This window comes from Siniperca chuatsi, linkage group LG13 (assembly GCF_020085105.1).
Source record: "Siniperca chuatsi isolate FFG_IHB_CAS linkage group LG13, ASM2008510v1, whole genome shotgun sequence".
Lineage (NCBI taxonomy): Eukaryota > Metazoa > Chordata > Actinopteri > Centrarchiformes > Sinipercidae > Siniperca > Siniperca chuatsi.
In genome coordinates this window covers 14247194-14262011 of record NC_058054.1, presented here as the reverse complement: position 1 = coordinate 14262011, position 14818 = coordinate 14247194, and the positions used below count along the sequence as shown (strand labels likewise).

The 14818-nt window shown below is 39.9% G+C and overlaps 1 protein-coding gene across 6 annotated transcripts in view; it reads left to right on the top strand.

The window, feature by feature from the left end:
* LOC122887132 (laminin subunit alpha-3-like) overlaps positions 1–14818 on the top strand; it is a 56212-nt gene that overhangs the window by 15848 nt on the left and 25546 nt on the right. For 4 of the 6 annotated variants that reach the window (XM_044220053.1, XM_044220057.1, XM_044220059.1 and 1 more), the window contains 21 exons: positions 550–668; positions 1173–1263; positions 2566–2697; positions 4764–4814; positions 4962–5009; positions 6111–6245; positions 7018–7152; positions 7524–7658; positions 7945–7997; positions 8475–8574; positions 9471–9523; positions 9686–9791; positions 9963–10062; positions 10206–10362; positions 10624–10783; positions 11357–11499; positions 11669–11772; positions 12249–12405; positions 12778–12941; positions 13102–13210; positions 13300–13397. In XM_044220053.1, coding sequence (XP_044075988.1) covers positions 550–668; positions 1173–1263; positions 2566–2697; positions 4764–4814; positions 4962–5009; positions 6111–6245; positions 7018–7152; positions 7524–7658; positions 7945–7997; positions 8475–8574; positions 9471–9523; positions 9686–9791; positions 9963–10062; positions 10206–10362; positions 10624–10783; positions 11357–11499; positions 11669–11772; positions 12249–12405; positions 12778–12941; positions 13102–13210; positions 13300–13397 — 2350 coding nt within the window. Of the gene's footprint in view, positions 1–549; positions 669–1172; positions 1264–2565; positions 2698–4763; positions 4815–4961; positions 5010–6110; positions 6246–7017; positions 7153–7523; positions 7659–7944; positions 7998–8474; positions 8575–9470; positions 9524–9685; positions 9792–9962; positions 10063–10205; positions 10363–10623; positions 10784–10983; positions 11123–11356; positions 11500–11668; positions 11773–12248; positions 12406–12777; positions 12942–13101; positions 13211–13299; positions 13398–14818 lie in introns of all 6 variants that reach the window. The other 2 variants (XM_044220054.1, XM_044220056.1) reach the window with 2 other exon arrangements.

Here is a 14818-nt window from a genome sequence, read left to right as displayed (position 1 = left end):
GTATGTGTAATGAACAGCACAGTGCACAACTAGCTTCAGGATAACTGCTTTCTGTCAGCTTAGCCAGCTAGTCAGCTGGCTAGCCAGGCCAACGCCAGCCCACCAGATAGTCCCCCATGCTAGCTTATTGGCGAGCCAGCAGAGCCTGTGTCAGTTGAAATCTAATTGCTGCAGACTGTTGACAAATTTTCCCCTCATGAAGCATGACCTTGTAGCAGCCACAAAATTAGAGAGTGAAAGATGAAGAAGACTTGTAATACAATCAATGCACCCATGCAGCGGAAATGCACCCTAACCATTCATAAACATTAATGAGACACAGGGGTGGTATACAGGAAGAGGATGCGCCGTCTTGTTTAGTATGGGATAGATAGATAGTGGATAGTTTCTCTTAATACTTAACAACCAGACTTATAACTCCTTTTTGGAAAATGAGAAGCTTAAAGGTGCTTAAATACAGACGGAGGAGTCAGAGGTAATTTGCTGAGGCATATAGAATAATTCACTGTGTGTATGTGTGTGTGTGTGTCTCGGGGGTTTCCTTCTCAGCCTGCCAGTGTTTCTCCCATGCCTTTGACTGTTATTACGACCCAGAGGTGGAAAAGAGAGGAGCAAGTTTAGACACCTTCGGCAGGTACGACGGAGGAGGAGTGTGCATCAACTGCCAGGTATGAAATGCAATGTCAAGTCTAAACTGATTCCTGTGTGTGAATGTGTGTGGTTGTAGGGGAGGAGGAGGGTATAAAAAATTAAGAAAAATTCCATGTTGTCTGTGTATATCTTTATGGAGTCATCTATAGAGCATTTGGTACTGCACCATTTACCCTGCAACTTTTTTTTTGTGGTTTGTGAACAAAATGTTCTCATTTATGCACTTTCCTCTTAACCACTCCAAGAAATGAATTTTATATAATTTTATTTTGTCAAAATAAAATTGTATTAAGTGTTATGTTAATATGACTGCCTTTGGAATATGATACTGATGCAGAGAGTATATGTAAGCATTGTGTCCCCTCACATGCATCAATGTGCATTTGAAACGAGAGATTCAACTTTACAGAGAAAAGAGGACTTTTGTGCTCATTCAAGGACATCTAGCATTCATCTAGCAGTCTCCCTGTTCAGTTATAAAGGAGTTATGGCTCACAAATGATTTTTGTGTTCTTCTTCAGCACAACACTGCTGGAGTGAACTGTGAGCGATGCCTTGAAGGTTTCTACAGACCTTATGGAGTACCTTCCGAGTCTCCCACTGGATGCATACGTGAGTTGTGTTTTCTGTGTTTGTCCCCTGGATTTACTGTAACATTGACATTGTACATATTTTATTCCTTCGGTTTTTTTTGTTGTTATTGCTACTAGTTTATTTGTCCTTTATCTGAGTGTTGCTGGACTGTTCAGGAACTTTTGGGGGAAATGTTGGCTATATGTATGTTGGCTTATTTGTGTCTCAAACGTGAGAGCTGTGGCTGCCTTGTGTATGTTTAATTTTTGTTTTGGTATTTTTCCTTACTCTATTTTATTTGGATGTTGGGGGGCGTAGATATGGATTGAAACGGTCGTTATGATTTGTGTGCAAATGCTGCGATCTGGTTTCATGTTGTATCTCTAGACATATGGAGGTGGAAATTATATTAAACAAATGAGAGTAGAAATGCCCATTGAGGCTGCAAGTGTAGAGACGTGTGAGAAATTCTTGCAAACATTTAGAGGTTGAATAGATATTGCTGCTGTGTTCTGCACCAAAATGAAAGGCTGTGTAAATATTGTACTATGGATATTGAGACAATATTCATAGTTCTCAATAGTTGTTACCTGTGTCACTTTGTGTAATCTGGAGCAAAATATCCTTCAGATACCAGATCAAATCAGTTTCTGCAGTTGCTTTAATTAATGCAATGAAAGCATTACAAAAATATTACTCGAACTGCCATCTGTCACATTTCCAGGATACAGCACTAGATAGGTTTGAGAATAATGTCTCACCATGTAGGTATTTGTCCTACAGTATGTATGACGGACAAGTGAAGCCAAAACATTGTTATATTCAAAGAGAGGCATCAGCTCCTTCATTGAGACAGACACAAATGGGACCATTGCAAGTACCACTGGCACCGCTGCTTGTATTATTGCTAAACTGGGCTCTGCTCTTGTTTACATTACTTTAATTGTCCATGGCTGTTCCTTGCCGTATAAATAGCTGCCAGTTGTGTTTGGACATTAGAAAGTAGTGGAATTAAACTGGTTGCCCTTAGCGCTTTGAAAAGTAAACCATAAAATCCACAAACTCAATTATGTCAGCTTAGCAGAGGAGTCAGTAAAGGTTCAGTAATCATTATTTGCTTCTGAGATCTCTCATTTTTGAGATGATGGATGGTTGAAAGCTTTTTGTGCTTGTTACTGATATTTTTTGTTATGTACAGTAAATGTTTTTTGCCTTACAATCAATAATTCTGTGCTGTGTTTATGTGTATGCATGTCCATGTTAGTCTACATTGATGCATCTGTTGGCATTTGTGCACATTTGTATATATCTGTTAGTTTAAAAAAACGTGACCCCCACCAGTCTGCAGGTGTGATGAAAGGACTACAGCTGGCTGTGAAATGGGGTCTGGAAGGTGTATCTGCAAGCCACAATTTGCCGGAGAAAACTGTGATCACTGTGCTGACGGATACTACTACTACCCTCAGTGCATTCGTGAGTTTTGTTTTTTCTTATCACACCCAGTTTACCTAACAGATGGGTGGATAAATAAATGGGCAGTTGGGAAACTTAAGGGTTAATGTGCTAAAGATGTAATTCTGGTGTGCAAATCCTATAAGTAGCTGCAAGTAAAAGAAGGTGCAGTTACCTTTACCCTTGTCCTTTTGAAACTTGGATAAGAGAGAAACCTTTATTATTTCATAAAGCTGTATGTGTGTGTTTGGGAGCTCAGTGTGTCAAGGTATACAGGTGAAATGGAACCCACCCTTTGATGGCTGGAATCAGTTTCATGTTCACCTGAGTCTGTCAGTTTTCCCCTTGAGGGAAGAATACAACCTTTTTGGATGAGGCTTATCATTATTAGGCTACATAGAAGTATGCCTTTAATGCTGCAGGGCTACATGCAGAAGGGTGTATGCACATGCTACAGTATTGACTAAAACACATTCCACATGCCATACCTCCATCTAAACAAATAGATGCAAATATTAGATACACAAAGAGAATTTCCCCATCTTATCTCATTATGATCTGGCTACAGACTCGGGAGTCTTCCAGGGTTCCAGGGTCTTTGACTGATCTAAGTCTTTTTTATAGGTCCAGTATGTAGGATTTAGTGACATCTAGCGGTGAAATTGCAGTTTGCAACCATTTGAACACCGCTTGCCTCACCCTCCAGTTCCAAGCGTGTAGGAGAAGTTCGAAACTTGTGAAAAACGCGAATGGTCCAATCTAGAGCCAGTGATTGGTTTGTCTGTTCTGGGCTGCTGTAGAAACATGGTGGTGCAACATGGCAGCCTCCGTGGAAGGGGACCCGCTCCCTATGTAGATAAAAATGGCTTATTCTAAGTTAATGAAAACACAATGATTCTTATTTTCAGGTGATTATATACTAATGAAAACATATTTAGAAATATTATATTCCATTTCGGCCAATAGCTCCTCCTAAATGTTACATACTGGACCTATAAGGTCTCTGCATGAACTTGCTACAGCATTCAGCTTCTGTGTCCCTGGAATTTGAATAAATGTCTGACAGTCACTTGTTTTCTCAGAGGGGGCATTTATGACATAAATTTAATTAAAGTTAATTTAACTGGAATTAGTTTAACTAGTCCATATAATGGGTCATAGAGAGGCACCCTATCCTTTTCACTGTAAAACCCTTTGATTGACCTGTGACATCATCTAAAACTTTCGTGTTAGTTTTATACTGTACACAAAAAAGTAACAAATCAGTAATCTGCCCCAGGTGTTTTATTTCTTATGTCATATAAACGTGAAGTTAATTGTGGACTGATAAATTCAGACTTGGCATTTTATGAGCAACAGAATGATTTATCACTAGAAGTTATTATTAAAACTGGGTCTCTCACCTCCAGGCTGTTAGTGCTGACAAACTAGTATAAACATGTTGACAGTCATTAGGAGGCTGTCTGGGTTTCAAGAGCTTCTTCGCTGCTGTTTTGTGGCACTGTAGGAAATTTCAACCCATGTTTGTGACACAGTAGATCAATGTCGTGGTAATTTATTGCTGGTAGAAGGCTATGATTATTTTCGTATAGGAATTGAATGTTAAAAGAATAGTTTGTGCACTAATTTGCTTTCTTGCTGAAAGTTAGGTGAGAGGATTGATACTACTCTTAAGTCTGTATGATAATGCTATATACAGTATGTAGATGGAGTCACCAGCCAGTTAGCTTAGCTTAGCATAAAGACTGGAAACAGAGAGAAACAGCTAAAGCTCACTCATTAACATGTTATATCTTGTGTGTTGAATTTGTGTGTTGAATCACAAGTTGTGGTTTTACGGGGGGTTTTACTGATGGCTTCAGCTACATATTTGCTAAGAGCGGTATTGATTGTCTCAACTCTCAGCAAGAAAGTTAATGAACATATTTCCCAAAATACCGAACTATTCCTTTAATGTTTGCCTCAAACTGAATTGCGGTCTGTTGTTTATGGATTTTTAAAATTATATAGCAAAAGCACTTCCCCACTGCGATAAATAAAGGTGAGTCAGTGGAGGTCTTAATTTTGTGCCTTTCCTTCGCAATCAGGATATCCTGTATACCAGACGACCACCAAATCCCCTGCAGGACCTATTGTGGGTAAGTCCAGTAAACAAGATTTTGCAGTGTCTAATAGCACAATTTAGCTTGACAGATGTTCTTAAACAATCATTTAGAATGCTGTTACTGTTGAACCTCTTTATTTTTGTATTTTGTATCCATCGTTTTTTCTTTCTTTCTGTTTAGGGCCGACCGCCTGCCCTCCGGGTTATTTCGGCTCACCCAGCTGTCGGCGTGAGTGTGATTAGACCTGATATGTTGTGCTACTATAGCCATGCTACGTTAACTATTTTTATTGCTTCTTCTCATTTGCATTTACTGTATCTAAAAACAAACTGCTGAGACTGTATCCTCTCAAAGAGCTTTTCTACAGGGCAGTCCTTGACTTTTTTGTCACCTGAGTCACATTTACTCTGCAGAATTAAATATTAAGTACATGTGGCAGGGGTCAGTCAAGAAAAAGCTTAATGAATATAGGCATGACTAAAGGTCAGGTCATGTTTGTAGACCTCATGAGAACAGAACTGGCAGTATGTTATGGCTGTGTTTAATGGGATGGTTAAAATACATGTATATCGTCAGAATGAGTAAATCTGCTGCTCAGTGACAGCAGATCTCATGCAGTTAATGAGCACTGATGGTCTTAGATTCATCATGTGTGTCAGTGGGGATTTAAGTTCAAGTGGTCTCTGTCCTCTCCTGATAGCAATAGTCAGTTGGGACTGTTCAGTGAAAACTAACCAGTCTATTATTAGTTATGGCCCCTGTTCCAAATTCCCTTTTCTGTTTTCCTCCAAGCTGGAAACCCCATTATTAGTAATATGGCATTTCTATTAAAACAAAGACCTTTAGCCCTTGGCTTTTTCTGTCTTATCATTTGTCAGAGAATGTAGGCAAACAATAACTTTCCTTTAACTTGTTTCAAGAACATGTCTTTCATCCTGTGAGCTGACTGAGAAGGAATTTTATCAGCTGCTTTTCAAAAGCTGATTTTAATATTTAGGAGCTGCTTAGGGGCAAAGAAAACTGTGGCAGTCTCTCTGGTGGCTGTCCTGTCTTAGTGCCAAGTCTATTCACATACCAATACCAGGCGGGGCTTGGCAAAGTGGGCACCAGTGTAGTCATATCACTGTGTGCCACAATATGAGAATAGTTCAACTGACAAAAGTATTTGTCATTTCTTATTGTTCAGCTGGACCAACGAAAGAGCTCAGGCTCATTTATAAGCAGGCTTCAGACTTCAACAGGGATACTCATTTGAATTTATATTAGTTAGGATTTAATTTGTGTACTTGTATTGTTAAAATAAACATAAATAAATGTGTTTGTGCACAGAGTGTTTATGTGACTACAGAGGGACAGTGTACGGGGTGTGCGATGCTTCAGGACGCTGCCATTGCCGTCACGGTGTGGAGGGGGAGCGATGCGACCGCTGTAGACCAGGATACCACTCCTTCCCAAACTGCCAGGGTGAGAAAGAATCACCATGCCAATGAGCATTCACCCCCCACACACTATAAAAACACAACCTCATCAGTGTAACTTGACTGAATGATTATGAAACGTGACCTTTATTTTGAAAGAGATGGCCACGAGATGTTATAATGTCGATGTAAACAAAGACAGGATACCAGAAAAGAAAATGGGGATATGGGGTTTCCACATGGCAGCATAGCCTATAGTGATATGTTGGACTAATTGCAGACAGTTACACACTAAGGGTTGGTGCTTTATTGTTACACAAAACTGTCCTTTTGACTGCATGAACCTGCTTGCACTAGTTTCTGGAGCAAGTACACTTCAAGCAGGGCCGTTTTTTGGGGCTATTTTTAAGTCTAAGCTTAAACCTTTTGACACTTGAACCTTGAACCTCTAAAATGACCTTCCTGAGTGGTCCAGACCAATATAATCTATTTTATCTTATCATCAGTTTATGCCTTATAACAATTATCTAAAAGAAGGATCTAATTTTAAAAACCTGCTTTAATGTGTAACCTGTCATCCTATTCTGTTTGAGTTATTTATTAGTTGTTTATTTTACAGGCCCTTGCTTGAACACTGTTTATATAAATTCATGTTTTTATGTATTTTTCAAGTTGTTTTTTTTACTAATGTTACATAGATTTTAAGGAAACCTGCAGTGCTGTACGGACAAAATGAATTAATGATTCTAATGAGGAATAAGGAGTATAAAACAATGCAGCTAAAGCAGCAGCTCATGAACCTCTTTCTGTTCCTCCAGTGTGTCTCTGTGATGGGGCTGGTGTGGCTGACAACGTGTGCAGTCCAAGTGGCCAGTGTGTTTGCTTTCCCAACTATGGGGGACAGGAGTGTGACAAATGTGCACCGGGCTACTATGGATACCCAGACTGTGCTGGTGAGTGGGTTGGATGTCCATGTCCACCAATTCGGTGCATGTGATCTGAGTGCTGGTGGAAAAAAATGCTGCTGCTGGTTTCACAGGGCTCACTGTGGCCTCTTCTCATGACTCTGTGGAGCAAACATCCTCATTCTCCCACAGTATCCCTATGTTGTCATCTGCATTGATTTATTTAATGTATTCTGCATGACACAACATTTCACAGAGCTGGAACATGAGATATATACGGACTTCTTCCTTCTTGGGAATCATATTCCCAAGAATAGACAACTGGGAATCACTGAAGGAAATAAGATTCTAGGCCTAATGATGATAACACTACAGGCTTACATTTGAAGTTCTTACTTCAGCTTGTTTCCTGTCCCCAGCCTGCCAATGTTCACAGGAAGGCTCATATGGCAACATATGCAACCCACTGTCGGGTCAATGCCTGTGTTTCCCAGGGGTGGTGGGCCAGCAGTGTGACCGCTGTGCCTCTGGACTCAGGTTCCCCCAGTGCTCAGGTATCCACATCAGGAACCATCAAGTCATTTTGGGACTGAGCAGGAGCAATAGTTAGACCAATAATATTTAATGTGGCTTTATTTTTTGATAGGGTTTAGTAATGTCCTATTGTTGAAGGGTGTAATTTGCTTAATGTGTTGATAGTTCTCTCTTCAGTCCCCCTTTAATATAAAAGATATGACCACCTTTGGGCTATATTTGATAATGCACTACAGAAACTACCTATACAATTTACTGATTTACTAATGTTTTTTCACTTTTTGTGTATTCATTTTGTGCTTTTAGCCTCTATCAGTGTGTGTAACCTGGCAGGAACTGAGGTCACTGATCCTCGAACGGTATGTCACTCTCAATAACCTTTTAGTTTTCTGTCTACCAAAACCCAACCTTGATCATGTTTTTATTAGCCTTGATAACAGAAGTGGTCTAAATCCAGCACTGGCCCTTTGGGTGTGGATTTATATTACATCAAAGGCGTATAACTGATAACACAGCTGTGCTGCTAAAAGTTTTTAGAGCAGATTTTTCAAGGTAGTGTTTTCCTGAAATGTAAATACAATTAAAATAAAGGAAAAGAGACTTCCTTCCATTTTGAAGAGGAAGAAAAACAACAATGAATTTCTGGAAGGTCATTTTTGCCTCGATATTATAACATATCCTCTGTTTGAAAGAAAGGAAAAACTGAAAATTTCCAGTCATCAGAAAACTGGCATTGTAGTACAATATGCAACCGCTTGTGACTGATTTCAGTCTATCTGATTCTAAACAAATATACCAGTCTCAACAATCCTTAGATTCCTTATCTGTTGTTTTAGGGCTCCTGCCGCTGCCTACCAAACGTAGAGGGAACCCTGTGTGACAGGTGTAAACCTCTCTACTGGAATCTGGCTACAGACAACCCTCGTGGCTGTATAAGTAAGTGACCGGAAATGTAAATAGAATAGAAAAATATTATTGTAAAAGTTGTAAGAAATAAGAAAAAAACAAATACTTAGTTGACCTCCTATCAGCTAAAATTGCCCCAGTCTAATTTTTTTCTCCAGCATGATTAGTTATGATCACTCACCCCATTATTTTCCACTGTATTAAATTACCAGTAGCAATCTGACAAGGTACTGATATGGGTCTTGGCCCCTCTTACCCAGAGGATATGTTAACATACCCCTGTCAACAAGGCCAGATCTGCCTTCCTTTCTCTCAGAGGGGAGCTGAGGAATAACATGTAAATACAGGCAAATCCCTGTTAACTGCTTTGAGTGTGGAGCTGCAAGTGAACCTGTGAGATTTCATGCTGTGACTTTGCAGTAATGAGTACCCAGCGGCACATTAAAAACAATACCTGTGGACTTCTATTTTGTCCCTTCTCCAACCCCACAAAAATAACTCCTAAAAAAGTCCTAATCCACTGAAAATACTTAAAATGAGAATAATAAGGTGGCTCCCATTATCCAGCCAGTGAGGGAACAGCTTCAGGCTTTGTCGAAATACCTGTCTAATGTTACGGTTCTGCTCTCTAGCAAGAATGTTGCCGCTATCACGCTGCCTGAAGACACAAGTAGGTGGAAAAAAAGAGTTTTTAATATCCTAAGAATGCCTGACTGGTTGACTGTGGCTGGACTTTAAGGGGAAGTTTAGAAGCAAGCCGTGACAGTAAATCTCCACTGGACCTTTGATGTGCAGATCTCTGAAGATAGTGGGGTTTTCTGCTGTTGTGTTTTACCCATGAAAGTGACAAAATCCTGTAATCAGAGTCTATTCACTATAGATCCCTTTATATTTTCATAACTTTTTCCCTCTCTCTCTCATACCAGAGTGTCAGTGCGATGTAAAAGGGACTCTGAGTGGTGTTGGAGAGTGTGAACAGGCGAGTATTTCCTTACTACCTCCAGTGACCGATGCGTATCTATTAATCAAACTGTGATTCACATTTGACACTTATCGTCGAATTTTGACTGCATGTCTTAGCCACAGTTTTGTCACATTTATTTAGTTTGTCTTATATTCTCCTGATTATCTGTTTGTCTAGAAAAGTGGACAGTGTCACTGTAAGCCTAATGCATGTGGACATGCATGTGACACCTGTAAGGATGGATACTACCTGCTGCAGAAAAAGACATATTTTGGTTGTCAAGGTAAGACATACTTCTTAACCAAAATCTTATTTTTGTTACTGATGCACCATCCATCAGTGATGCATGAGGTGGTTAGAGTTGCAACACACTTCAAGCTTTCATCCAGAGAGGGCAGGGAAACACTGCTTTTCAGTCTGACTCTTTAGTAATGACTTGTACTCTCCCTGATAGGTTGTCAGTGTGATGTAGGTGGTGCCGTTGGCATGGTGTGTGATGAGATGTCCGGACAATGTTGGTGTCGGAAGAATGTAGTTGGCCGTAAATGCACTGAGTAAGATATGGCTGTCTTAAATGTCATCATGCATTAGGATTTAGAGAAAAAGTTTACATGAAATATTTTGTTCTTTTGCAAATCGAGACTCTTGTGATTACTACCTGACATAGTTTTGTTTTAAATGTTTATTCATCATTCAGGCCAGAACCAAGCTACTATTTTCCCACTCTCCACCACCTGAAGTTTGAGGTTGAGGATGGCACCACGCCAAATTCCAGACCAGTGCGTTTTGGTTATAACCCCCAAGAGTTCCCAGATTTCAGCTGGAGAGGTTATGCTGTAATGTCTCCTGCACAGGTTAGTACATATTCACATCAGTACCTTGGTATATTGGATACAGTGATGCATTATTCTAATAAATTACAGTATGGCTGGGAAAATTGCCAGTTCAATAACCTTATAGCTTCCTTGTTCAGTCTATTCTGGTACCACCATGATTGTTTGGCTTTTACCTCTGCACTGATGTTCTTGCTTTAAGCACACAACCTTCTATTATATCAGGGCTGATGAGGGAATGTGGACACCGGCTCTCTTAGAACTAACGCTATCTCTCTTCAGCCGGAGGTGATCCTAACGCTTACCCTTGGCTTACCTGGCCCTTTTCATATTGTAATGCGCTACTCTACCCCCCAACAAAAGGGGAGATCACAAGTGAGAGCACGAGTGAGAGCAAGGATCTTGGTGGTGGACGAAGCTGGCTTCCAGTCTTGCTGTGACTGTAAGTGAAGGACCTGCCTTCCTTTGGCTGTATTTTCCTCTCTTCGCCTTTGCTTGTTGTCTGTTGATTAACCTGCTCTGTTTGCTTGAGTTCTCTGCCCACCTGACATGATTTTTAACCTCTCTCTTAACATTATGCCCCCAACGTCTACTCAAACCTGTGCCATTACAGTCAGCTGTATGTCACTCTCGTCCCTGCAGAGTGAGGTCAGAGTAACAGTGCATGTTGACCCAAAAGATGGGAGGCAGCACTTATTCCGTGTGGTTCTGCGGTTCACTAATCCGAGCAGCACCAGTGTGACAGGTAGCATCAAGGCTACCAATAGCAGAGGCACTGCAGGTAAGGCTGCCTCTGACATTGAATCATCTCTTACATTTCATGTACATATCATATCATCAAATCTAACCCATCATTGAAGAAATAAAATAAACAGAGCATTTCCTTTGTGACATTTATATGTAAGTTGGTGCGTTATGTGTCTTATGCTGACAATGTCCCACTCATCATTTGTTTTCTGTGTTCTCATACTGTTAGTGTATAACATTACATTATTTCTGCTTTGCTGTTCGGCAGGGTCAGATCAGAGTAAGGATTTCATATTTCCTGAGAGTCCCTCCCCGTCCTTCCTCACTGTCCCAGGAGACGGCTTCGCTGAGCCGTTTGCTTTGACTCCTGGGAAATGGGTCATTCACATAAGGGCACAGGGGGTTCTGCTGGTGAGTTTATAAGGAAGACAAATATGTAGAAACGATCATGTAAAATGTTAAAAGAACAAGAGGAGTCTTCCTCTTGGTTCATTCCTCTGTTCATTTGTTCATCAGAGAAAAATAGCAAATGTGAAATGGATTGAATACTAAAGTACATGTTGTCACTCTCACTCTCCAGGACTATTTAGTGCTGCTGCCCTGGGATTACTATGAGGCACCTTTGCTGCAGGAAAAGATCACCCAGCCCTGCACATACTTGCCCACTGCAAACAGGGATACAAAGTAAATCTTTAAGTAAAATATCTGTTCAGTATTTTTAAGGTCTGTCCCTATTTCATACTCACCACTCATGCATGACATAGGTAGGCTATCCATCATTCTGCACTCACAGCTCAAGTTTTCCACGTTCAGTTCCACATAGTTATTGGTTTGGTTCAACTAAACCTAACATGATCCTACAGAACTCTAACATAATAAATATGAGGGTTTAATTTTGTGTTTTAAAATGTACAGGTGTTTTTATAACTATAATAAATCATAATATACAGATGATTTGATACATGCCAAAGGAGAGAAGTACAAAAGGGATAGCCATCAAAAATTCTAAATATTCCTTGCATGAAACAGCATGCTAAGCAATGTTTTATAAATATGTTAGACTTGGCTTTGTGTCCATATACAGTAAACTAAAACAGGATGATCATGTAATTATCATCATTCCTGCTGATTCTTGCTATGCCTGTGTGTCTCTGTCTCAGCTGCCTATTGTATAAGCATGTGGCCATGGATGGCTTCAGCTCTGCACTGGGCTCACAAGGAGTACTCTCCAGCCGCAGCGGGCGCAGGAGGAGGCAAGCTCGTGTTCAGCGTCCCACCCCAGATCACCCTGAGATGGCTGCTCTAAATGGCAGACAGGTAGAAGGCCTGGATTTGCGTACATGCCTACATACATAATAAAGTTTTAACCAATTACTACTGGATTCAGAGTTTGGTTTCATTATTGTAGTGATCACCTTTAAAGCCTGACTAGGTTGAACACAAAGCTATAAAACAGACTGAGGTCCTGGGCAGGTTCTTATGAGCTGTTTCAAAGTCCAGAATAAAAGCAGGTGATTGGGCTTTTGCCATCGGGACTGTGGAACTACTGCCAAATTAACTAAGGCTAAATCTTTTAAGTCAATATTCAAACATGCTTTTATAAACTTTGCTTTTTACCCCCCTTCATTTCCTTTTATTGGCGTTCATTAAAATCGAATAAAATGATTTTCTATGATCTGTGTGCTGTAGTCGCAGCTCCAACTCAGTGTACGCATACCTCGTCCTGGCCCATACGCCCTTGTCCTGGAGTATGCCAGCGAGGTGGACACTGTCCAGAATGTCAACATACTCATCAGTGGCCAGTCAGGTGGCCAGATCCCGGCCAGGGCCAACATTTACAGTTGTACCTATAGGTGAGTCCTGTATTTGTTTTCTTCAGCTTTCAAAACATTTTTTGTACTAATATTTTGTTGATTTACGTCTTTACAATTTGTAAAAATAATAATTTCCTAGAACTAGAAAGTTGTAGAATATGTATTATTTTCCAGCTGTTGTGTGTCTTAACCCTTGCAGCTTTTTGTGCCGGAGTGTGGCCGTGGACAGCAGTAATCAGGTGTCAGTGTTGCAGCTTACTCACAAGACGGAGGTCCTCCTGCAAACGTCCACTGCATCATTCCTGCTGGTGAGGGAAATGTTTCCACAAAAGATTTATGATAGCTCAATATCTAGACAGTGGCATATGATTTGAAATACATTTGTTTCTCTCTGTAGTATAAAGTGTATGCAGTCCCTGCAGAAGAGTTCTCCATTGAGTATGTAGACCCCAGGGTGCTGTGTGTCTCCACTCATGGCCGCTTCTCTGAAGACAGGTAAGTTACCTTGACTAAACCCCATTGCATGCTTTTAATACATAGTCACACAGAGAATTTTTCAACACCCATGAATGTAAGCTGCAATTTAGGAGATGATGATACACGACTAGACCTCTGTGTTGTGTTGTTGTGTTGGAATATGGAGACACACATCTGTTTTCCAGGTTCTGCATTCCTCCAGCTGGGCAAGGTCATTTACCTGAGGCTGAACTTAGGGTCAAACGCTCTCTTTCTCTCTCTGTCACAATAAATTTACTTTCACTCTGAACCTAATGACCAGGTTAGATGTTAGAGTTACACATGTGTTTACAACTGTCATTGTGCAGTCCTGTCATTTACTGTGTAATTCACAGGGAAAAATATATCAACAAAGAAATAGTTGGAAATTGACTTGAAAGCAAAGGTAAATCTTTTAACTAATCTTAAAGGAGCTGTAAGTGACATTCACTGTCACTAAATGTTGTACTAGAGCATCAGCATCTCAGACCAAAACAAATGGACGCTACAGCATATCAGACTCGATTGAGAAAAACAGTAATTTTACCTTTCAGATCATCGTAAAACATACTTCATTCAGACTAAACAGAAACAAAATAAAACTCACGAAAACTGTCTTTGTTAGTCTTTCCACTGTTCCAACAATCACCAACTCTGGTCGAAATAACTTCTTAATTCACCACGTTAAATAAGAAAAAAAACAGCCATTTTATCACTCTCCTCACAGACTAACATGCACACACGGCCAGTGTGGCTGTATAAACAAAGCACAGAGAGACTGCGATAACAACACAGGCAGAGGGACATCATTCTCTGCTCAGGACGCCATTACTCCACTATATCTTTATATAGCAAATAATTGTTTGCATATTAATGTTCAGAATCTCATTTACAGAACCTTTAACACACAAATAAACATGCTTGAAAAAAACTAAATGCAATGATTGCTTAACATGCAATCGACTCATTTAAGTGGTTCTATGTTGATGTATGGGTTATTCAAATATTATTATTCACATTCCTTATTTTATACACACTGCTGCTATATTTACAGAATATTAAAGATCTTCTTAAAAGTAGAGATTAAAAGTAGGAAACAGTTTTTCAACAGAAACAATTTTGACAAATTTTGTTTCTATATTTGGAAAGAAAAGGCACACATTTGACCAAGAAATTCAGGCAAGTAACCAAATATTTTGACCAAATATTGGAGTGAAATGTGGAGTCAGAATTAGGAAGAAGGAGGACATGCAACTTGAAGGCAGGGTGTTAGCCTGTAAAACTAAAGCTTTCCTTATAAGTAGTGTGTATATTTAGTGTTTTTTGTTTTTGATTTCTGCACATTGATGATAGAGAGTGTGATAACCAGAGAATTTCAAGATTTAAAAAAGGATTATTGGAGATGAATGTTGTTTCATTAG